The sequence below is a fragment of the Ailuropoda melanoleuca genome, chromosome 12, assembly GCF_002007445.2.
Source record: "Ailuropoda melanoleuca isolate Jingjing chromosome 12, ASM200744v2, whole genome shotgun sequence".
Lineage (NCBI taxonomy): Eukaryota > Metazoa > Chordata > Mammalia > Carnivora > Ursidae > Ailuropoda > Ailuropoda melanoleuca.
The window spans coordinates 16,209,951-16,233,263 of record NC_048229.1 but is presented as its reverse complement, the minus strand read 5'-3'; the positions used below and the strand labels follow the sequence as shown (position 1 = coordinate 16,233,263).

Here is a 23,313-nt window from a genome sequence, read left to right as displayed (position 1 = left end):
GGGAAGGCCGCTGTCCAGTGGCAGTGAAAGTTTCACAGGCTCAGATGTCCCAGTCACCCCCCAAGCAGGCCATGCAGGCTCCAGGCAGGGCCCAGCCCCTGGGAGGCGGCTGCCATGGTTACTGGGAGGATGAAGCCATCTGCGTGGAAATGAAGGTCTCGATGACACTGTGGTTGGATGGCAGCAGGTGGCTGTGGCCGTTGTTGGAGTCGGAGCTCTGGTACAACACCAGGCTGCTGGAGGACACTGCAGGGGCAAGTGAGACAGCTGGCTGCCGGCCCAGCACTTCCTGACCCCACCTCGCCCCCCCATCCCGAGGGGTACTTGGCATAGGGGTCAGGGGGCCTCACCACCTCCTGAACTGCAGCAGATAACCAGACCCCAAAACCAAACCTCTATGCTTGGGTGTCATCAACCCCCAGCCAGGCCCCGGAGCCACCCAGCAAGTGGCCGCCTCAGGACATTTGGGTGGAAACATTCGAGAAGCCCTGTGAGATGGTGTGGTTGGTTTTACACATGGGCGTTGCTAGGCTGTGGTGCAGTCACTGAGCCAAGCATTTAAGTGTTGCAGGAGATGTTTTGTAGATGTGGTTAACACCTATAATCGGTTGACTGGAAGTGACGGAGATTTCTCCTGATGACGTGAGTGGGTCTCATCTAATCAGTGGAAGGCTTTAGGAGCAAAAGCTGAGGTTTCCTAGAGAAAAAGGAATCCTACCTCAAGGCCGCAGCATTGACTCCTGCCTCTGTTGCCAGCCTGCTGGCCTGCCCTACAGCTTTCGGACTTACCAGCCCCACAGGCGTGTGAGCCAGTTCCTTAAATAAACGTGTATATATATAGTTGACCCTTGAACAGGGCAGGGGGCCGAGGGCACTGGCCCCCTGCACAGTCACAAATATGCATATAACTTTTGACTCCCCAAAACTTAACTACTAACAGCCTACTATTGGCCCAAAGCTGTACCAATAACCCAAACGGTCAGCACATATTTTGTCGGTTCTAGGTATTATATGCTGTATTCTTACAACCAAGTTAGAGAAAAGAAAAAGTGATCGAGAACGTCGTAAGGAAGAGAAAGCATATTTCCGGTCCTGTGCTGTATCGAAAAGAATCGGCGTATGAGTGGACCCGTGCCGTTCAAACCCCGTGTTGTTCAGGGGTCAGCTGTATTCCTGTTGGTTCTGTGTCTCACCAGAACCCTGACTGATTCCGGTGGCTTCTAAGACAATGGGCTTTGATTGTGGACCTGGGTTCTAATCCTGGCCCTGCCACCTAGTCACTGTCGGAGGCAAGGGCAAGTCCCTCACCTCCTGAGTGTCTGCTTTCTCATTTATAAAATGGGGATGATGACACGTGCCCAGTGGATAAAGCATGGAGCCTGGCCCATGGAGCCCTCAGTAACTGTCACCACAGCCATCAGGGCTGGACGGAGGAACCTGAGGCCCCCGGGGGGAAGCAGCCGCCCAAAGTCACGCACTTAGCAAGTGATCGCCCGCGGCCTCAGAGCCCAGCAGCCTGACTCCCGAGTGCCCGCTCTTCATTACTGCAGACTTAAGGCATCGGGGGATGGAAATGAATGGGTCAAGTGGGATGTGGTGACCTGGAGAGCCCACGCTCTGTTGTTGCTACGTGAGAACATGAGTCTCCAATTTTCCAAGAACAGCCAGAAACTGTGATTTCGTTGTGAAAGCTAAGTTTTAAATGTGGGCAGCATACTCAAACAGTGCCAGGCCCTGAGCCACACCAACAGGCCTGTGAGGCGCTCCCGGCCCACGGCAAGCCTAGCGTAATCCTCATTAGTACCCTCTACTCTCTCTTGCAATTACTTAACCTTTTCCCTCAACCAAGTCAATGAGATATTCCCGTAAGATAGACCCATCTTCCTGCGCTTTCGTACCCGCCCCCCCGGCTCACTTCAGGGGAGCACAGGGCGCCCTCCCGTTTGCTGCACACACCTTCCTCCCCAGCTGAGGGAGCAGGGAAGGGCTGCTCACCGGTGGGGCTGGCGCTGAGCCGGTGGGCAGGCTGCAGGTGCTGGATGCCAGCGGGGTCCTGGCTGGGGATGTGGATAGTGGTGGTCTGAGACGCCGGCGTGTGAAGCCCGGGCTCACTGGAGGCTTCGGTGTCTGCGGTGAAGACCTGGGGGAACACAGGAGCCTTCTGAGCCCCGCATGGATGCACTCTGGGGAGGGGCCTGAGCAGGGGGCCGGGCGGGCCAGGCCTTACCTGCTTGGTGGGCGTGAGGCTCGCCAGGGCGCTCAGGTTGGCGGTGTCGGTGATGAGCATGGTTTGTGGAAGCAGGCCCGCGTGGGCATACTGGGCCGCCTCAGGCTTGTGGCTGTAGAGGGCTGGCCGGGAGGGAGCAGAGAGAGGGGTATGAAGACACGGCACCCTGGGCCAGGCTGATCCCCTTCCTAGAGGGCCTCGAAGCTGGGAGCTCTGGGGGAAATGGGGCCTGGGGCCTGGTAAATGGTAAATGGCCCAGTGGAGCAGTGGTGGTGGACTCCAGACAGATTTCCGGAACTGGGAGCTCCAGGTAGAGGGCTGGACCCTTTCCCCAACTACAAGAGCCCGCCCAGGCTGGCTGGGCGGAGGGAAGGCTGGGGAGGCCCAGGAATCCACACCCACCCCCCAGGGATAAGTGTGAAGGGCAGTGGGAGGCACAGCACTGCTGTACTAAGTACAGGCCGCGGAGGGAAAGACTGGCAGCTGCCATTAGGGGGTGAACAGAGCAGGGGGCAGCATAGCTGCACCTCCAGGACACCTCCCCAAAATGGAACCCAGAGTTTCACCTACAGCCCAGCCCCACAGCAACGCACACAGACACCAGCGGAAAAGCACACACACCACATATTCTCACATCGACTCAGATAAACCCATACACACATAAGTACGGGCCCTCAACCAAACCCACACAGATACACAGGCCCACAGGCCCACAGGCCCTTATCCCCAGTTCCAAATTCCAAAAAGGTCTGAAAACCAACAGATTTCCGTAAAGTCAGCACTAGAGCTCATCTGGGGGCAAACTCCAAACCAAACCTGATGCGAGGGTATGTAAGTCTCTGTTAGCCCCTCCTGCTGCAGAAACCGCAGGGCTAGGTGACCAGATGCCGCCCCGAGCCCTGCTGGGAGTGCGACAGAGCGTAGGGTGGATACTCCCCATCACCTTTCTAAAGTCGGAGAAGTAGTGAATTCTGAGAAAGGACTGTGACCTTCCTCCCACACACGGGTGTGCACCCGCAAACACCGGTGAACTCACACGCACTTCCACTCACAGAACTCGTGTGCGCACACGACCACATGTATTCACACGCTGACAAGGTCTGGCCCGCAGGCACGCATCCGAGCCCCCGCAGACCGCCTCGTCTGCTCAGGGACCCCCAACCTCTCCCACCCCCTCCCCCAGCGTGGGGCTAGCCATGCTCACCGTGGGGGCTCTGCAGCTGGGCCATGGTGGCCATGAAGGGGCTCTGGGCCACATGGCTCTGCATGGGGGGCATGAGTGGCTGCTGGTAGGAAGGGTGCAGCGGCTGGGAGAACTGGACTGGCTGCAGGGTGGTCAGGCTGCTGCCCATGCTGTTGATGACCGGCACGCTCTGTGCCTGAGTGGAGGCCAGGCCTGGAGTGGGAGGAACAGGAGTCAGCCCGGCCTCCTACCACCTCCACTGCCTCCCCTGGCCCAGCACTGACCCTGGGACCCTGCCCGTCCCTCCCAGAGCCAGTGGGTGGGAGGAAGGGGAGAGGCGACTAGGAGACACCTTCGCACTAGGACCTGTCACTGACTTACATGGTCTTGGCAAGTCACTCCCCCTTTCTGAGCCTCTAACTCATTCTATGGGCAGGGGGTGTGTCCAGTTAGGTTCCCTGGAGGCCTGGGCTTCCAGAGCAGCGCATAGGCCCCGTGGCTTAACTCTGTTGCCCTCTCCCAGGAGCTCCCTATCTGTCATATGTATCCAGCCTCTGCATAATGGTTCCCACAAATAAAGTATGTCTGGGCTTAAAAAAAAAAAAAAACCTACAAGATTTTGATCTCCTTTTCCCTGCTCAGTTTTCCCACAGGCATTTTGCCTTCCAAGGCACGACGTAACATCTGTATTGTGTTTGCTGTCTGCCTTCCTGTCGGAGCCATTGAGTCCTTGGTCTGTCTGGCTCACCTGTGTGTCACTGAGATAGCACAGGGCCCGGCACAGTGCACACACTCAGTCTGAGTGAATGCATGAGTCCCAGTGGCTCCTCTAGCTTCTGGATTCTGCGGGAGCCCCATGAGCCGTCCCACCCACGTGCCCCCTCATGCCCACCAACTTACCAATAACCAGGGTGGAGGCGCCCGTGTTGGTGAACGTGGGGCCCAGGGAGGCAGGCTCACCAGGCCCAATGGCCATGACCCCGGGAAGCGACGCCATGATGAGATTCTGGGGCTGTTGGTTGAGGCCCGGGGAGGTCTGCTCCAAGCTGTGCAGCGCTGTCAGGGTGCTGACAGGGGGCAAGGGGCCCCCCGTTGCTGAGACCTTGGAGGGAAAACCAAGCTGAGCCTGGGTGAGGCCCACACTGTCTCCCGGGGGACGACTCCAGAATCTCCCAGCCAAGGTAAGGTGGAAGATGGGGTTGGACGGATGTCCCCCCTGCGAGGTGTGGGGACACTCACCAGCTTGGCTTCGGTGCTCAGCAGGCTGTGACTGGGCTCCAGGCCCGTGGGGGACACTTGGTGCAGGGGAGCAGACACTGTCACCAAGGGGCCACCGCTGCTTGAGGGCACTTCCGCCCCCTCGCTGGTTGCTGGCTGTCCGTAGCGCACACCTGGAAGGGGAGCCGTGTCCAGCCTCAACACCCCACTTCCTGCCCTCCGTGGCCCCCATCACTCCAAACTGCTTCAGTTTGCTCACTTGCCCCATCTCTGTGTGTGCGGCCCTCAGACTTCATTTGCGTATCCTGCCAGATCCTGGGCTGGCTGCTTCCAACTCCCTGAAGGCAAGACTTGCATTTTATTAGCTCCGTGGCCCCCACTGGCCAGGGCTATACGTGATAGACAGTAGGTGTGCAATGAAAGACATGTGGGTCAGAGTGAACTAAAACTGATGAAATGAAACTGCAGTGAATGGAGTTGAATAGAAGGATCCGGAATTAGTTAAATGAACTGGAATCTAGTTGAATTGAACCTGAAATGAAGTAGATTGAGCATGATGGAGTTGAACCGAATCAGATCAAATTTAATTGGATTGAACTGAACTGAGCCGCACAAAATTAACTTAATTTCCTTGGATTATATTTAGTTGGACTGAGCGGAATTGAAAGGAACTCAATTGGATTGTAGTGAGTTGAACAGAATAGAATTGAATTGAATTGAACTGAACTGAAATGAATTGCGTTGAGTTGATCTTTAATGAATGAATTGAATGGAAGTGACCCGAGTCAAGGTAGGCTGGATTGAATGGCATGGAGTGGTCACTGGGGTGGAGAGGAGAGGACTGGATAGAGGAGGGTGACGAGTAGAGGGGAACGATAAGGAACCAAGCTGAAGTGCGAAGAGGTTTGGGTGGTTATCGTCACTGGCGTGCTCCCCAGCTCACCAGCCTACCCTCATGTCCCCTCTACCCACTATTTCAATCCCCCCCCACACACAGCACTCACCATGGACCTTACTGGGGGAGAGGGCGGGTGGGGGCAAGCCCGGGGAGCTGTGGGCAGGCAGTGTGGGGCCCGGGCCTGGCCCTGGTGGCGGCCCACTGTATGTGTCCATGGCCAGCTTGTGACGAAAAGCTTCTTCCTTGCGCCGATTGGCAAACCAGTTGTAGACACGCACCTCCGTGACGAGGTTGGAGCCCAGCCCCTGTGCCTGTGACGGTGACACCCCCCTCTGGATGCACTCCGCCCTGCAGAAATGGCCACTCATGAGCCTCCAGGCCAGGCTCAGAGGAACCCTGTCCTGGGGCTGGAGGTAGGTGAGAGAGTCTTGAGAGGTAGGCTTTTCCCCTAGCGTTTAAAGCTGGCAGATCTGGGTTCCAATCCCAGTGCTGCTGTGTGACCTTGAGCAAGTGTCTTAACCTCTCTTAGTCTCTACATTCATAAAGTAGGCAAAACAGCCGTAGGGTCCTAATGAGGGTGAATGAGATGAGCAGCCGCTCAAGGATTGCTTGGATGGGTGGGGAGTGGGTGCTAGGAATGGAGCTAAGTTCCAGACACTGAGCAGGATTTGAGTGCTCCTGGGCCAACAGCAGGAGCACTCAAGGACTGGGGAGCCTCCCTCAGAACCCAGAGCCGCCTTCTCCCAGCCTCGCCCCAGCCCAGACCGAACCAGCCCTGCTGACCCACCGACCACCCTACCGATTGCACTCCTCCACCAATGCCTCTCGCTCCTCCTTGCTGGGGTTCTTCTGTCTCTCGTAGGCCTGGAACAGGATCTGCTGAGAGGCTGGGCCCCACTTGAAACGGTTCCTCCGCCCCTTCTTGGTTGGCAGCTCATCACTTGTGGGCTCTTCAATCAGCCCACCCTGCCCTGCGTGGGTGAACTCTGTAGGCACACAGAGAGCCGTAAGCAGGGCCCCGGCCACTCCCACCCTCCCACCTCAGTTCATGTGACCATGCCCCTGACTCTTTCTCATTCCCAAGGTGTTGAGCCCAAGGAGCTTACAGCTAGAACCTAGAAATCATCCAATCCAGTGATGACAAACACAGCACACGTGCCACCCTTGTCTTAACCCGTGCCCCAGGCAGACATTGCTAATCAACCCCTGCACGGTTTTCTACAGGCCAAGATGGACGCTCGTAATCCTTCTCAATACAAGGCTCCAGGAAAGCATTAGCGTTCGTTCAGATTTAACACATTGGCTATCTTATTTTACAGACGAAGGTTCTGAGGCTCAGAGAGGCTGAATATCTTTCCGGGGCTGCACAGTAGGACAGAAACTTGAGCCACATCTCCTGAGTAGATTCAGAGCTATTTTAAACTTTTCAGACCTGTAAATCACACTTAAATTGCAAGTGTTAGTCAGGAGAGCAGAGACCCAGGTTAGCCCTTGTCAACGGGTTCCACTTTAAGGGAAACTCTTAGATTCTCCCTGAGCAAGCAACCGAGAGACTAGAACAGATCAATGCAAAGCCATCTTTATGGGAGGGGAGGCAGGGAGCGCGAGTCAGAGACAGTGCAGAGGCTATGCCTTCACTACCCGAGTGCCAAGAGGCAGAAGCCAGCACCAGTGGTCTGGGGAGAGGTGGGCTTAGACCCCCCGAAAGCCAACTCTAGAAGCCACTAGAAGGCCGCCTGACTCCCGAGTCCAGCATTCTCTGCAGCTGAGGCTCGGGCGGCCGCTCACACTGACTCAGCGGGCCATCTCGCCTGGCAGCCGGCTGGACCAAGATCTGGAGTACAGACACTGTGATGTGGCCCAGAAACACGAAAACGTGAAACCATCCTGTGAAGGCTATCAAAAGCAAGGAAAATCTGAGAAACCGTCACAAGCCAGAGGAACCTAAGGCAACACGGCAACGACGTGCAGTATGTCCACACCTGGATCCTGGACCAGAAAAAGGACATGAGGGAAAAACTGAGGAAATCTGAATAACAAAGTAAGTATGGGCTTAATAATAGTGTGACAGTGTTGGTTTGTTAATCGTGACAAATGTCCCATACTCGTGCTAGTAATAGGGAAAACTGGGTCTGGGGGAAAACCGGATTTCTCTGTACTACGTGCCCAGAAGTTCTGGAAGTCTACACTTACTCTAAAATTAAGAGTTTGTTATGTGTTATTTAAGTTTTACCTGCTAAGAAGGGTAAATTGCTAGTTTTCTAAAAACACTTCGTGATAGTGCCAAAGTACGTCATATACAGTCCCAGCCACCTGAGACCCAAAGGATGCCTGTGTCGGGTACAGGGGGCAGGGACATGGCTCCTAGGGCATCGGTACGTGTTGCTATTTCTGCACGAATAAGCAATCAGAGATCATCTTTGTAAGAAAATATTTTCTTACAAAACTTTACCATAGTGGGTTGCTCAGTAAATGTTAATTAACCTAATGGGTTTTTTGGGTATTTTTAAAAAAGATTTTATTCATTTATTTATTTTAGAGCGAGAGGGAGAGAGCACACACAAGCAGGGGGAGGGGCAGAGGGAATCCCAAGTGGGCTCCATGCCGAGCATGGAGCCCAATGCAGGGCTCGATCCCAGGACCCTGAGATCAGGACCTGAGCTGAAAACACAAGTTGGACACTTGACCGACTAAGCCTCCCAGGCACCCCAATTAATTTAATGTTTTAATCAGTCCCTTGATAAAACTAATATCATAGTTGGGGGGGTTGGGCAGGGGGAGAGAGAGAAAGAATGTTAAGCAGGTTCCACGTCCATCACAGAGCCCGAGGCGGGGCTTGATCTCATGACCCCGAGATCATGACCTGAGCCGAAATCAAGAGTCAGATGCTTAACTGCCTGAACTACCCATGTGCCCCTACTAATATCATAGTTTAAAAAAATAAGTTATATAAATGATAATCACAGCTTTTAAAAGTTGCTTTTTTTGTGTTCAACAGAAAATGGTAAATAGTGGATGCTCAATAAATATAAAATGAGGTGGGGCGCCCGGCTGGCTCAGTCAGTGGAACGTGCGACTCTTGATCTCAGGGTTGTGAGTTCAAGCCCCACGTTGGGTGTGGAGATGACTTAAAATATTTTTTTAAAATAATTAATTAATTAATATTAAATGAGGGGTAGCCTGCCCTCTCTCGAGCTCACCTGCTCTCATCTCTCGAGAACGCACTTTTCACTTTAATAAACTCTCCAGCTTGGAAAAAAAAAAGCAACTTTTCAGCTTGTAAAAATAGATAAATAAGTAAATATGTAAGTGAATATTAAATGAGTGAGCAAATCAATACATGAATTTGAGGACTTGAACATTTTAATAAATGTTTAGGAACCGTGGGGGGGGGAGTTTATTTTTTAAATTACCAGACATGCCAGTTGTCACCGTCTTCATAAGGAGCTACGGGAATATCTAGCAAAGATTGTAAAGTACCTACTCTCCGACCCAGAATTCCACTTCTAGGAATTACTTTACAGACATAGTCTCGTGGGGACACATATACAAAGAGCGATGTTCTTCGAAGCAGTTGTTATAACAGCACATTGGAAAAACCCTGAAAGTCCTTTGGTAGGGAGCCCGTTAAGCAAACAGTGGTACCTCGAAATAACAGAATATCCAGCCACCCTTCGAGCAGCAGAGGAAAATATATCTCTATTATATATTGCTAGTATATGCATAAAATCTCTCTGGGAGTATGCGTGAGACTAGGAACGTTCTTTAGGATGACACCTAATTTTTATTGTAAGCTTTTTATTTTCCCCTATTTTTTTAAACTAATATATAGTACCTTTAAAAAAATGGATAATTAATAAAAGAAAATTAAAAAAATTGTTTTAGGAATGCCTGGGTGGGGGCGCCTGGGTAGCGCAGTCGTTAAGCGTCTGCCTTCGGCTCAGGGCGTGATCCCGGGGTTCCGGGATCGAGTCCCACATTGGGCTCCTCGGCTGGGAGCCTTGCTTCTTCCTCTCCCTCTCCCCTGCTTGTGTTCCCTCTCTCACTGTCTGTCTCTCTGTCACATAAATAAATAAAATTTAAAAAAAAAAAAAAAAGGAATGCCTGGGTGGCTTGGTCGGTTAAGCGTCTGCCTTTGGCTCAGGTCATGATCCCGGGGTCCTGGGATCGAGTCCTGCATAGCTTGTGCTCACTCGTGCTCTCTCTGTCTCTCTCTGACAAATAAATAAATAAAATCTTTTTAAAAAAATTTTTTTACACATAGTTTCAAAAGTGTGAGTATGCACTTGGAATTTTCTGGGGTGTGAGTTCTAAGCAAGGAAGCCCACCATTCCCTGAACAATAGTATGGCCAGGTCTCCCGGGGTTTGCAGTGAAGGATCCCCTGAGCGTACACCTTGCCTCTGAGCCTTTACTCAGGCCACTCCTTCTGCCCAAAACACCCTTCCCTGCGTCCGTGGGCCAAAATTCCACTCAGACTTTAAGACTTCGTCTGAAAGTTCTACTTCTGGTGTGGCCCTTCCTGATGCCCTTGCCTCCCTGTGGAAGAATAGATTACTGTCTGGTCCTCTGCCAGCTGAATATTTTGAAATAGTTTACGTAGTACGACACGGCCCCGGGCCCGGCATATGGTGATGGCTCCATCAACACTAGCTGTTACTGTTGTTTTTGTTGTATTATGATACACGTCTCACTGCATCGTAATGATCTGTGTTTCCACACACAGCTTCTAGAAGGCAGGGACCCAGTTCATCCAGCTTCAGATGCCCGGGACCGGCCTGCTCCCCTCCCCCGAGTGCCTTGTGCAGACTAGGTAGTATGTGCCCACTGAATCCTGCTGACTTCCTCTCAGGCAAGGTGGTGGAGAAGCTTCCAGCCCCCACCCCCGACCTGCAGAGAGTTCCAGGACCCTGCCAGGGAAGACGGGGCCGTGCTCATTACTTACGCTGGGCCACCTCTCGCTGCTTGCGGACGTACCAGGTGTACAGGGCGGCTCGCTTCTGCGTCTTCATAGGGGTGCCCTTGTTGAGGTGCTGGGACAGGTGCGACTGGTTGAGGCCAGTGGTGTCGACCACCTCCCTCTGCGGGATGTTGTGCTGCTGCAGGTAGGACTTGACCATCTTGGCCACGCGCCATGGGTCCTCCCTGGTAGGAGGGCAAGGACAGAGCCTGCTCAGCACGGGGGGTGCAGGGGGGTGCAGGTAGGGCTGGGGGTCCTGTCAGCCCTGAGAGTGGGGATCGTGGGTGGAAGCAGGTGTGGAGCCCGGGACTTACACTCAGACTCCAGGACAGCAACGTAAGGGCACTCATGCTGGGACATATGGACAGAGATGAAGACATGAACAGACTCCTGCCGAAAGCTGTACAAGCCAGATAGGGAAAGTCCTCCCCTCATCCTACTTGGAAATGTTGTTTGTGGCTATGTCTTAGTCACTGAGAGAGCCTATAAACACTGTGAAGGTAGGAACTGTCTGGTTCACAGCACCCAAAATAGGCCTGACATAATGTATGCCATGGTGAATACATGAATGAATGAGTGGATGGATGGATGAGTGGGCAGATGGATGGATGGATAAATGGGATGGTGGCTGGGCAGATAGATGGAGGGGTACATGGGATGGTGGCTGGGTGGATAGGTGGAGGGGTACATGGGATGGTGGCTGGGCGGATAGATGGAGGGGTACATGGGATGGTGGCTGGGCGGATAGATGGAGGGGTACATGGGATGGTGGCTGGGTGGATAGATGGAGGGGTACATGGGATGATGGCTGGGCGGATAGATGGAGGGGTACATGGGATGGTGGCTGGGTGGTTGGATGAATGGATGAGAGGGTAGATAGGTAGGTGGATAGAGGAATGAATAGGTGGGTGGATGGGTGGACACCTGGGTAAATGGGATAGTGGATGGGTAGATAGGTAGATGGATGGATGGATGGATGGATGGATAGATGGATAAACAGATGGTAGATGGTGGATGGATGGATGGATGGAGGGGAGGGTAGGCGGATAGAGGGATGGGGAAATGGGATGGTGGATAGGTGGATAGATGGATGGATAGAAGGATAAATAGATGGTAGATGGATGGATGGACGGATGGATAAAGGAGACCTACTGGGGGAAAATGGGTCTGAAAACAAGAGGAGAAACATGATTCTCTCACTTTACAGCCAAGGCCACTGAGGCTAAGTGCTTGCATCGTATCTTTTGCCCATGGTCACAGAGCCAGCCCAGCAGAGTCCCATCCCACCTGAAGGGATTCCATCTAATTCAGCCTATCAGGTAAAAACCACATGGAGTCAAAACAGCTCCTGATAACCTGCACTAAACCCTAGGCTGTGGCCTGGCCAGTTTGCCTACAGCACGGGGTGGGGGCGGGCCGGTTCAGGAGAAGGAGTTATGGGCTGGTATTCAGAGGTGCGTGTTTGAGCCCCCGAATCTCACTCTGTGGGCTGAGACTCTCACTGGAGAGACTCAGGGGACCTGCAGCCATCTGTGATTCGTGTCCCCATCCTCTGCCCCCGGTGGGGAATGGGGGGCTGACGGCCTGTACCACACAAATTCTCTCCCTCCCTCTCCTGTTCTGTCTCAGCCCTCCTCTCCTGGGCTTGAATTACAAATACGGCGGCAGATGAAAGCAGCTCCATACAACAGTGCTGAGAACAGGCAGAGCCGGGGTTTGACCCCAGCTCTGTGCGGTTCCAAAGCCTGAGGTCCTCACCCCTTTGACCAGTTTGCTTCTAGAATTTGAGCTTTCCACCATTTGCACGCATGACAGATGGCATGTGTAGGAGGCCACTTGTCGCCATGTGGCTTGCCACAGCATATTACCGGAAACGACCTGAGTGTCGGGCAGAAGGGGACTGTTGGCGGTGCCTCCAGTAGGTGGCACCCGTAAAAACGCAACGAGGAAGCTCTGCCTGCACCCACACGGAACATTCTGGAGGGTCTGGTGTGCTGTTTATTTAAAATCTGAAATGGCACAAAAGAGTCCTGCATATTTGCTTGTGTTTGCATGAAATACCAGAACACAGACAAGACTAGCGACATTGGTTGTCTCAAGACGGGAATGGGGTGCTGGGGAGAGGGACAGCGTCCTCTGTTGCTTTTCTGTGCTTTCCAAATAATGTAATATAATGGTAGATAATATGCTATACATGCATATAGAACACTGAAAACTCAGCTGTGACAAAAACAAAAAGCAAATAAACCCCAGCGCTTAGAAGCACACCCCGTACTGCCTTCTCCCCTTCTCTCCTTCCCAAGGAGCCAGCCCGGTGTTGCCCTCTCGGGTGTGAGGGCACAGAGCCTTTCAGCAGCTGGAGCCCCGTGACTCCCTCCTTTTTTAGCAGCAGTTTCCATACACGTAGGGAGGAAAGGGAGGCGGGGACAGTTCGATTTGAATTGGTCAGCAGTCAGTACGGCAAAATCCGAGTTGTGTAAAAATGATAGATGTGAGAATTCATGTTTCTCGAGTATTGACCGTGAAGCAGGCACTGTGCTAAGGGCTGGTCATGTAAGTCTTACCATAACCCTAGAAAGTAGGTGCTACTCCATATGCCCATTTCACAGATGGGAAAACTGAGCCTCAGAAAGGTAAGCACTTGTCCAAAGTGACCTAGCTGGACTCCAGAATATTTTGCTTTACCCAGATCTCCCAGAGCTCTCCACGAGCTCTTCCTCCTCCCTGCACTGAGGGGCTCCTAGGACCCTCCTCCTCCACCCCTCCCCGGCTCCCCGGGTGCCAGTCAGAGCCTGGACGGAAGGGCAGTACAAAGTCCAGCGTTGTGCTTGGAGGCAAACATGTTTATCTGATTCTGGAGCCGAGCTGCCGATGGCCTCCCTCCTCCCCCCAGCTGCAGGCATCACCTCCTCCCTTCCCCAGAGAGAATGAGCTCAGTCTTTCTCTCAGCCGGGCCTCCGTGGCTCACACCGAAGATTTACTGCCCCGTCACTGTCTCCATGTTCGACTCCATATCTGTCTCTCTTTCTGTCTTAGATTCTCTCTGCCTGGTTCTCTTCCTCTCTCTTTACTCTCTGTCTCTCCTTCTGCCTGTGTGTGTGTGTCTGTTGTTCACTCTGTCTCTTTCTCCCGCCCACTCCCCACCACACTCACTCACTCAGTCACCCTCAGTCTCCAGGGACCTGACTCTTTCCAGAACAGTTTCCCCAACCCAGAACTAACAGGCCACGTCTCCAGGTATCTCCTGCTTTCCCTCTAATGGGTTTAAGAGTCAAGCCAACCTGGGTTCACATCCCAACATGGCACCTTCCACCTCCCGCACGCCCCATGCCCTTCTGTCCCTCAGCAGTAAGCCCACGCCAGCCTCACGGGCCCTTGGGAGGACTGACTGGGTTTCAGATGGGAGTGACCCGCATCGCGCAGGGCCTGGGCCGTGGTTAGTACTCAGCAAGTACAACAATTGGCCACCATCATCATCGTCGTCGTGGATGATGTGGCCATGGGACCCCCAGCCCGGCAGCAGAGGGCAGAGGGCCCAGGAGAGGTGAAGAGCTGCCCACATCTCCCGCCTCCTACGGGTTCTGGGAGGGGTCGGTCAGAGATTCAAGACTTTGGGCCATTGGCTCACTGGCCTGTGAGGTTTCAGAGGTCCAAGGCTATGGAGCTCAGAGACCAGCCAGAAGGGCCACACGTCTGGAGGCGGAGTGAAGTTCTCAGTGCATGGCCGGAGGCGGGGGGGAGTGGAGAAGCTTCCCATCTCAGGTTGAATCCCAGCTCTGCCACTCACTATCCAGGTGGCCTTGGGAAATCACTTAACCTCTGTGTGCCTCAGTTTCCCCCACTGTGATACAGAGCTAAAAAAAAAAGTCATAGGTTACCAGGAGGAGAAAACAAGTTTAACGCATTTCTAAGCGGTCCTGTGAGCTTTTCACTTCCTGCATGGAAGTAAGTGGATGTGAGGTTAACTGCAAGAATGACTAGGGAGGGATAAAAAGGGAAATAAGCATATTAAGGACGGCACACAGGCTCAAGGACACTGAGCAGAGTGTGGGATTAGGAGGACCTGGGTCCAAGTCCCGGCCTTACTACTTTGTAAATTACCTTGGGCAAGTCACTTGTCCTCTCTGAGCCTTAGTTTGCTTGTCTGTAAAATGGGACTATTACTCATAGCAACCGTTCACTGCATTTACATGCTCTTTGACCCTTTTGGTAAGTGTTATCATCATCTCTGCCTTGCAAACAGAAGGAGGGCTCAGAGACATGAAATCACCTGCCCGAGTTAGGATGGGGCTGAGTTGGGATTTGAACCCAGGCGGGTTGGCCTCAGTCAGGGATGTTAGACTGTCTCACCTTGCCCACTGTCTTTCTGGGTCTCAATGCCCTGGTGTGGCCCGACGGAGAGGATCAGAGACGCCCAGGTTGAGGTTTGAGCTGCTGGGGACAGGGAGGACCCAGGAGGACACCCAGGGAGGAGCCCAGGGTACAGGTTCCTCCCTTGGCCCTAACAGCAGATGTCCCCAGGGCTTCAGGGAATCCTAGCCACTCATTCATTCATGCTGTGTTTGAGCCCCTGGGCTGGATATCAGGGGTACGAGTGGTAGACAAGGCCACGCTGGCCCTGCCTTGGAAAAGCTTATGTTTTCATGGCAGGAGATAGAAAACAGAAACAGATAATTGTAAGTAAAATTAAGGGAGAAGAGAAAGTAACAGAAGGTAGTGGAAGAGAGAGTGACTCTGGTGGGAACTACATTCAGATGGGGGCAGTGAGGGAGGGCCTCCCTGAGGAGGTGACAGTTGAGCAAAAGGAGGAGAAAGATGGGGCGCCTGGGTGGTTCAGTCGGTTAAGCATCTGCCTTCGGCTTGGGTCATGATCCCAGGAGCCTGGGATTGAGCCCCTTTTCGGGCTCCCTAGTCAGTGAGGAGCCTGCTACTCCCTCTCCCTCTGCCTGCTGCTCCCCCTGCTTGTTCTCTCTCTCTCTCTCTCTGTCAAATAAATAAAATCTTAAAAAAAAAAAAAAAAAAGAGGAGAGGGAATAGTCACGGGAAGAACTAGAAAGAAATGTCCAGGAAGAAGGAGCAGTACACGCAAAGGCCCTGAGGTGGGAATCCGCAAATTCAGTGTAACTGGAGGAGAGTGAGGAGGGACAGAGGTCCCTCAAGAAGAGGTCAGGGAACCAGGGCAGGGGATTTGAATTTCATTCATTGGCCAGCTAGGGAAACAGAGTCAGGAGAAGACACTTGCCCAAGGTCACACAGTGAACTAAGGGTGGAGGTCTGAGGGAAGAGCTCAGGGTCCTGCTGTGGCCTCAGGCAGAGGCACCCCAGTGGGGAGGCCGCCAGGATCCACCCTGCCTCTTCCCACACACTGTCTTCAAAGAAATGGCGTCCACAGGGAAACCCTTCCTCTGCACCATCCTTTCCAGCCTTAACCTCCCCCACCCCGGCTGTCCAGGCCTTCATCAGGGGTGCCCACCCCACTCCCTCCTGTGCCCTGAGGGTAGAGGCCCCACTTTTTTCCCTCGGGGCGTTTTCAGATCCCTTTTGTTACCTGAACAATAAGTAACCCAGGTAGTTAGTTATAAACTCTGCAGGAACAAGGAGCTGGTTGATAATTTATAGCAACATCTCAAATTTAAATGGAAAGTAAATAGCATGCTGTTAGCATTAAAGAAAACCCAATCGGGGCAGGCGGGAAGCACTCCAGCCTTCTCTGCAGCTTGGGGTGTCTCACTCTCTCCGCAGCCCCTTCTCCCAGCTGGGAGGGAGCCCCTCTGCCCTCGGGGCTCTCCTGCTCTCCTGTGCTTCTGCAGGGCTCTCCATCTCCCCCCACGCCCTCTCTCTCTCTTCCTCCACGGCTCCTCGCTCTCCCTCAGCTTCCAGGTCTCTCTGCTGGTCCCCAGGGAGCACTTTGACCTCTGCTCCCCCCTCAAGTGCTGTGGATGAAGCTTCCCCCCCACCTACCATTCCACCAAAGGGGCTGCTGATCCAGAGGCCCCACCCAGCCAGGTAAGAAAGGCCCTTGGTACCCCCTGCCCCCACTCCCACCAGAAAGCCCCCAGTCCCCTCTGGGGCGAGGAGCAGGTCTAGCCCAGCCCCACCCTGTCCCGGTCACCCTCGCCCTGGGTCTGGCAAGGCCTGACTCTTTGCCCCTCCCCTGCAGCCCAGCAGGGCCCTTTGCCCTCTCCTTCCTGCCAAGTCAGAGGGCCCTGGCTGCTCCCCTGCCCCCCTGCCCAGGCCCTCACAAGGCTGGGCAGACCCTGAGCAAGAGATGGTCCCATAGAGAGCCTCTTTGGGTCTCTTCCTCCCACTGCCCAGTCATGGCAATTGAGAGCACCAAACAGAGTGGCTGTGGAGTCCCAGCTGGGTGGCCTTAGTCAAGCTACTTCCCCTCTCGGGGCCTCAGTTTCCTCAGCTGTGAAGCAGTTATTCCTAGCTTCCTTCCAGTGTTCATCTCAATATTATTGGACCGTATGCCCCTGAAACATCAGCACAGGGCCTGGCTGTTGGGATTGGAGCTTAGGAGCCTTTGGGGAGGGCGGTTCCTGCAGCCCCAAGACCCCTTTCCCCCGCCCCTGCTGGGTAGGAGGTTGGTTGGCCCAGGCCTCCCCAGGCCACCATCTTTACAAGTTAATGATCACAGGCCTTATCAGAGCCTTTTACCATTTATAAATTTATAAAACAAAAGAAATAATAAAGCTCATGGGTAATTAGTAACCAGGTCAGCTCTGCTGAGGAGAGGGGAGGCATCGGACTCAGACCCACCCAGTTCTCCCGCAGTTGGGGAGCCAGCCAGTGGATGGGGGTGCACAGCGGGGAGACCTCTCAGGGTGCCTGCCGGTGAGGTGGTGGCCGGGGGGGGGGGCCTTCGGCTGTGCAGGAAAGGGGAACAGGTCCTGCCCCGAGGTTCCATCTCCCTCAGGTAAAACCCGGGCTTTCCTGGCTTAATGCTTGAGTCCCTGGGTGGCTGAGGGAGCCCCTAAAACCCCAGCCCCCTCTCACTAACAGTGCTTCCTGGACCCGGAGCTTCAATCTGAATGCTTAGCAGGGAGGTTAGGGTTTGGGGAGTAGAAAGGGCCGCGGTGGCTAACCATTCCCACCACCCCACCCCACCCCCCTGTTTCTCCAGGCACATGAATTATGGACGAGCCTGCTTTTTCCCCATCTCAGATCTCCCCTGGGGCATACCCTTACTTCCCAAGCCCTGGGCTGAAAGCCTTGGCTCATGCGGAGTCAGGACTTTGCAGAGGGCCAGGTCAGAGGCTGGGAGGCTCCAGCAAGGACGCCCCGGAGCTCTCGTGGGCCCAGTCCCCCTTCCCGACAGCNCCTCCCACTGCCCAGTCATGGCAATTGAGAGCACCAAACAGAGTGGCTGTGGAGTCCCAGCTGGGTGGCCTTAGTCAAGCTACTTCCCCTCTCGGGGCCTCAGTTTCCTCAGCTGTGAAGCAGTTATTCCTAGCTTCCTTCCAGTGTTCATCTCAATATTATTGGACCGTATGCCCCTGAAACATCAGCACAGGGCCTGGCTGTTGGGATTGGAGCTTAGGAGCCTTTGGGGAGGGCGGTTCCTGCAGCCCCAAGACCCCTTTCCCCCGCCCCTGCTGGGTAGGAGGTTGGTTGGCCCAGGCCTCCCCAGGCCACCATCTTTACAAGTTAATGATCACAGGCCTTATCAGAGCCTTTTACCATTTATAAATTTATAAAACAAAAGAAATAATAAAGCTCATGGGTAATTAGTAACCAGGTCAGCTCTGCTGAGGAGAGGGGAGGCATCGGACTCAGACCCACCCAGTTCTCCCGCAGTTGGGGAGCCAGCCAGTGGATGGGGGTGCACAGCGGGGAGACCTCTCAGGGTGCCTGCCGGTGAGGTGGTGGCCGGGGGGGGGGGCCTTCGGCTGTGCAGGAAAGGGGAACAGGTCCTGCCCCGAGGTTCCATCTCCCTCAGGTAAAACCCGGGCTTTCCTGGCTTAATGCTTGAGTCCCTGGGTGGCTGAGGGAGCCCCTAAAACCCCAGCCCCCTCTCACTAACAGTGCTTCCTGGACCCGGAGCTTCAATCTGAATGCTTAGCAGGGAGGTTAGGGTTTGGGGAGTAGAAAGGGCCGCGGTGGCTAACCATTCCCACCACCCCACCCCACCCCCCTGTTTCTCCAGGCACATGAATTATGGACGAGCCTGCTTTTTCCCCATCTCAGATCTCCCCTGGGGCATACCCTTACTTCCCAAGCCCTGGGCTGAAAGCCTTGGCTCATGCGGAGTCAGGACTTTGCAGAGGGCCAGGTCAGAGGCTGGGAGGCTCCAGCAAGGACGCCCCGGAGCTCTCGTGGGCCCAGTCCCCCTTCCCGACAGCCAGGCTAAAAGTTACGGCTCAGGGAACTCTGGACTAGGGCTAGTCAGGGGCTGAGGGTGGGCTTCCCTGGGCTCCTTGGATGCTGGGGAGAGGGGAGGGGTCCTTACTGCAGCAAGGTCTCCACCACGGCTTTCTGGTGGGCCGCCTCCTCGGGGCTGAGGTTCTCCAGCTCTTTGAGGATGGGCGGTGTGAAGTCTTCCCCATCGTCGTCCGTCTCGTCCTCGGAGCCCCTCGCCTCCCCCAGCCCATTGGGCAGCTCGGCCAGCTCCCCCCGACCGCTGCCGCAGGACTCCCCCTTGTCCAGGGGGCCATCTCCAGCCAGCAGGTAGGGCCCCGGCTCACCCAGTGCCTGGATCAGTGCCTCTTTGCTCAGGCCGGACTCGAGCAGGGCCGCCAGGAGCTCCGTCTGCAGCTGGCTCAGTTTAGAAACCATGGCTCCACTACCACTGGGCCACGAGGCTTGGGGCCACCAAACTGGCCACCTCCCCCCACCGAGCGGGCTGTCTGCTTGCTGGCCGACCAGCAGGCAGCCACAAACCAGGCTCCTTGCACCTATTGCCCCCCCAAACCCCACGAACCGAGCCCTGTGGGCACCCCCAACCCCCAACCCTGGCCCCAGCGGCCAGTGAATCAGGGCCCCTGCCCGCTCTGTTTACATTGGAGCTGGGGAAATTCTCCAAGGTTCATATTTATCCGTGTGCTTAGCGAAGGGACTGAACTTTGGACTTAGCCCTGCAAAGTGCAGGCCTCATGGCAGCGCACAGGGACTGGGGAGCCGAGGCCTTCAATGGGAATGGGCAGAGGGGAGGGTGGGGGAGGCAGGGGGTGGAGGGCAGCCAGAATGGAAGAGGCTGGGGGGCCATGGAGGGCTTTTGGTGAACAGCTTTGGGTCCCACCCCTGACGACTTTGTAGGGGGCTCAGGCTGAGACAGGAGAGCGAAAAGAGCAGGTTTCCCTTGGGAACTGAAGCAGGAAGGGGTTCTAGGCAGGTGGGCCAGCTGTCCCCAAGGTCGGGGCTAGGTCACATCCATGTTGGGTGTGTGACCCAACACCAGGCCTCCCCGTAGGAAAGAAGCCTTGACTTAAGTCTGCTGTGTGCTGGTCTGTAAAATGTGGCATTGCCTCATTGTTTCCACCTAAGAGCTGGGGGTAGGTACAGGGATTATCCCCATTTTACAGACCAGAAAACCAAAGGCTCTGAGAGGTGAAACAACTTGCCCAAAGCCACACAGGTAGCAAGGGACCACACTTGTAAGATGGGAACAAGGTGAGGCCAAGCAGGCACTTAACTCGCATATAAATTTTAAGGGGGCATCAAAAAACTCAGTAATCGAGAAAAACTATACTTTTATACAATATATTAAAAACCCAAATTAATGCAAACCCTAAAGGAATTGAAAACATGTCCACACAAAAGCTTGCATGTGAATGTAAATAGCATTATTCACAATAACCAAAAAGGGGAGAAAACGTAAATATCCATCGATGGACAAAGGGACAAGTAAAAAGTGGTATATCCATGCAGTGGTATGTTATTCGGCCCTAAAAAGGAAGGAAATGCAGACGCTTGCTACAGCGTAAGTGACCCTTGAAGGTATTGTGCGAAGTGAAGGAAACCAGTCGCAAAAGGCCACACATAATTCCATTTCTAGGAAATGTCCAGAAGAGGCAGATCCATACAGACAGAAAGTAGATGAGTGGGTGGGGGTAGGGCTGGAGCGTTGCGGGAGGGGGGGGGACTACTTAATGGGTCTAGGGATTTCTTCCAGGATGATGAAAATGTTCTAAAATTGGTTAGGTGATGTCACACAACTCTGAAAATACTAAAAACTGCTGAATTGAGCACTTCAGAAAGGGTGAATTTTATGATATAATACTCAATGTAATATGTTTTTTAAGTCCAGGCAAAAATAGCTGTGAGGAAGAAAAAACTACAATTTTATTTTATTTACTTTTTTAAGTAAGCTCTATGTCTGACACGGGGCTTGAACTGCCGACTCCCTGAGATCCAGAGTCCCATGCTCCACCGACTGAGTCAGCCAGGCGCCCCTAAAATACGACAATTTTAAATAAAGACAGGCTGCAACCCTCACTTGCCTCCCCCTAATCCCAGCCCTGGGCAAGAACTCCTCCCTCACACACCCCCCACCGCCAGACACACACACACACACACACACACACACACACACACACACACACCACCAGCCTTTCCCTGTTACAGTCAGATCCTTGACAAAACTCCTTCAGTGTGTCCCCTGGGGTGGCCCCACACACACACACACACACACACACACACACACACACACACCACCACCACCCCCACCCTTTCCCTGTTACAGTCAGATCCTTGACAAAATTCCTGCAGTGTGTCCCCTGGGGTGGCCCTCAGCTCCCAGGAGAAGGAATGCGCAGCACCCTGTCCTGGAGTGAGCAGGGTGGTGGTGAGGGGCTTCCCCCCAGGCTGTGGCATTTCCAGAAGGCCTGCATCTCAGGGCTCTGCAGAACTCAGGTCAAGCTCGGCAGCAGAAGAGATGAAAACATGCCCTTGGCCAGAAAACCCTCCCCGCTGGGTCAGCCCAGCACAGAGCAAGGGGAGCTGGTTCACTGTGGTAACTAAGCTCTCTGTCAGCCCAAATTCACTCTCCCTGTCTGTTGTCCTCCCCCCTTACCTGGGGCTCCTGTCCCCCTTTCCCTGTATTATGTCTTTATTGTTCCACTAACCTTTTTTTTTTTTAAAGATTATTTATTTTAGGGGTGGGGGCAGAGGGAGAGAATCTCAAGCCAACTCCCTGCTGAGCGCAGAGCCCCACATGGGGCTGGATCCCAGGACCCCAAGATCATGACCTGAGCCAAAACCAAGAGTCAGTTGCTCAACGGACTGAGCCACCCAGGGGCCCCTTCCCTTCACCTTCTAACACAGTCCGCAACATGTGGCTGTTCAGTGCTTGAAATGTGGCTAATGCCTCTGGTTGAAAAGATAATATCTTGGATGTATTGCAAGAGAGTTAGCGTGTTTTTAAAACAGAATTTAAAATTTTCTAAATTAAAAATTAGAAAAGTTAATCCCCCCGTTTTTTTTTTTATTTTTGTAACAGTACTGCTGGAAAATTGTAAATTACATATGTAGTCCTTGTATTTTTCTATTTCTGTGGACAGCGGCTGCTCTGTAATTGACTTATGCTCTAGGTTTGTTATTTATGGTCTGTCTCCCTCTGCTACAATGTAAGCCCCTTGAGGGCAGGGCTTTTTCACGCGTCTCGTTCATTGCTGTATTCCCAGTGGTTAGAATATTGCCTCGTACATACAGAGTAGGTACTCAGTAATTATTTGTTGACAATGAATAGCTAAATGTCAGTGCAAACAGACCCTGTGTACTTGCCGTGCACTAAGTATAAGCTTTAGTCATGTATTAAATTCTCAGAACAACGCCACCTAGTAGGTACTGCTATTCCCATCTGCAGAGGGGAGGAAACAGGCTCTGAGGGTTTAGATGACTTGCTCAGGGTGCTGCTGACAGTTGCCCTTGGGAAGGGGCAAACCCCACCTCTTCCCCAGTGCTTTTCCTCCCATGCAAGTTGCTCTGGGGAGCACACAGCTCACTTCTTGGGACAGGATTCTCAAGTCCAAGCTGAAGGACAGGGAGGATGCTGTGTGCTGTCCCTTCACAGTCACCTTGTTCTCCTACCTGCCAGGAGGCTGTCTGCTCCCCATAGCTGCCCCGTGGTGACTTTTCACCCAGAAAAGGGACCAAAGGGAGGGACAAGGGCAGGGCCTGTATTCTTCACCCACCTGGGTGTTTGAATTCTAACGGCTGAGTCCTCCCGTCCTCCCATCCTCCTGCAGCCTGGTGGCTGAGCCTGTGACTCCAGACTGAAGGTGGATTTCCTTGGCGGGGAAATGGGGGGAGTGGCAGAGCCTCCTGGAGGCTTCTGCTCCCACTACAACAGAGGCTGCTGTCCTGGGTCCCCTGAGTAGGGCTTCTTGGGGTGAATAAGAAGGGACGCGTCAGGAACGTGACCCTGCTTCTCCGCAAACAAGGGCTGCCCTTCACCACAGTTGAGACAAATCTAAATTGAGAAGCTGTTTGCCTTCTGGAGAACGATACAGACCTAGTTTCAATGTCGTTGTCCCCACATTCCAGCCCCACCCCTGGGGGGCCTCAGGCACATGAGTTAGCCTTTCTTGACTCATCTGTAAAACAGAGGTAGGGTTACTCAAGATAACTTTGTACAGAGCATGCTGCAGAGATCCCAAACTTTATGGGTTCAAGGCACCCAGTGTCTCCGAAATTGTTTCAGGTTACCTCCTACTCCCACCCGCTCAACAAACAACACCCCACAGTAAAAACTAACAGGGTTAGTAAGTATTTAGGTCAAAACAACTCTTAAATATTTATGTCCTAACAACTTAGAAGCCACTTGAAAAATTCACATAAATTGAAAGAAAAAATATTTTAGTTCCTTCTCGAATAATTCTAAATACA

At 53.5% G+C, this 23,313-nt stretch overlaps 1 protein-coding gene across 2 annotated transcripts; it reads right to left on the bottom strand.

The window, feature by feature from the left end:
- Positions 1-108: 108 nt before the first annotated feature.
- On the bottom strand, positions 109-22,346 carry HNF1A (HNF1 homeobox A). Of its 2 annotated transcripts, XM_019809579.2 has the most exons (10): positions 18,938-22,346; positions 10,471-10,670; positions 6,326-6,512; positions 5,633-5,874; positions 4,650-4,801; positions 4,311-4,512; positions 3,432-3,623; positions 2,228-2,349; positions 1,996-2,140; positions 109-246 (listed from the first exon to the last, which is right to left on the bottom strand). In XM_019809579.2, the coding sequence occupies exons 1-10, from the start codon at positions 19,261-19,263 to the stop codon at positions 119-121; spliced, it is 1,896 nt and encodes a 631-aa protein (XP_019665138.2). In that variant the 5' UTR covers positions 19,264-22,346; the 3' UTR covers positions 109-118. The 2 variants fall into 2 exon arrangements, with proteins under 2 accessions (XP_019665138.2, XP_034493868.1); XM_034637977.1 differs by having other exon boundaries at positions 1,996-2,349.
- Between the last annotated feature and the right edge of the window lie 967 nt (positions 22,347-23,313).

Coding starts and splice junctions, on each gene's coding strand:
- HNF1A (XM_034637977.1), bottom strand. CDS start 19,263: ATGGTTTCTAAACTGAGCCAGCTGCAGACGGAGCTCCTGGCGGCCCTG. Junction 10,671..18,937: donor GTGGTGGAGACCTTGCTGCA/GTAAGGACCCCT, acceptor CCCTCCTACCAG/GGAGGACCCATGGCGCGTGG. Junction 3,624..4,310: donor CGCCTCCACCCTGGTTATTG/GTAAGTTGGTGG, acceptor CTCCCACTCCAG/GCCTGGCCTCCACTCAGGCA.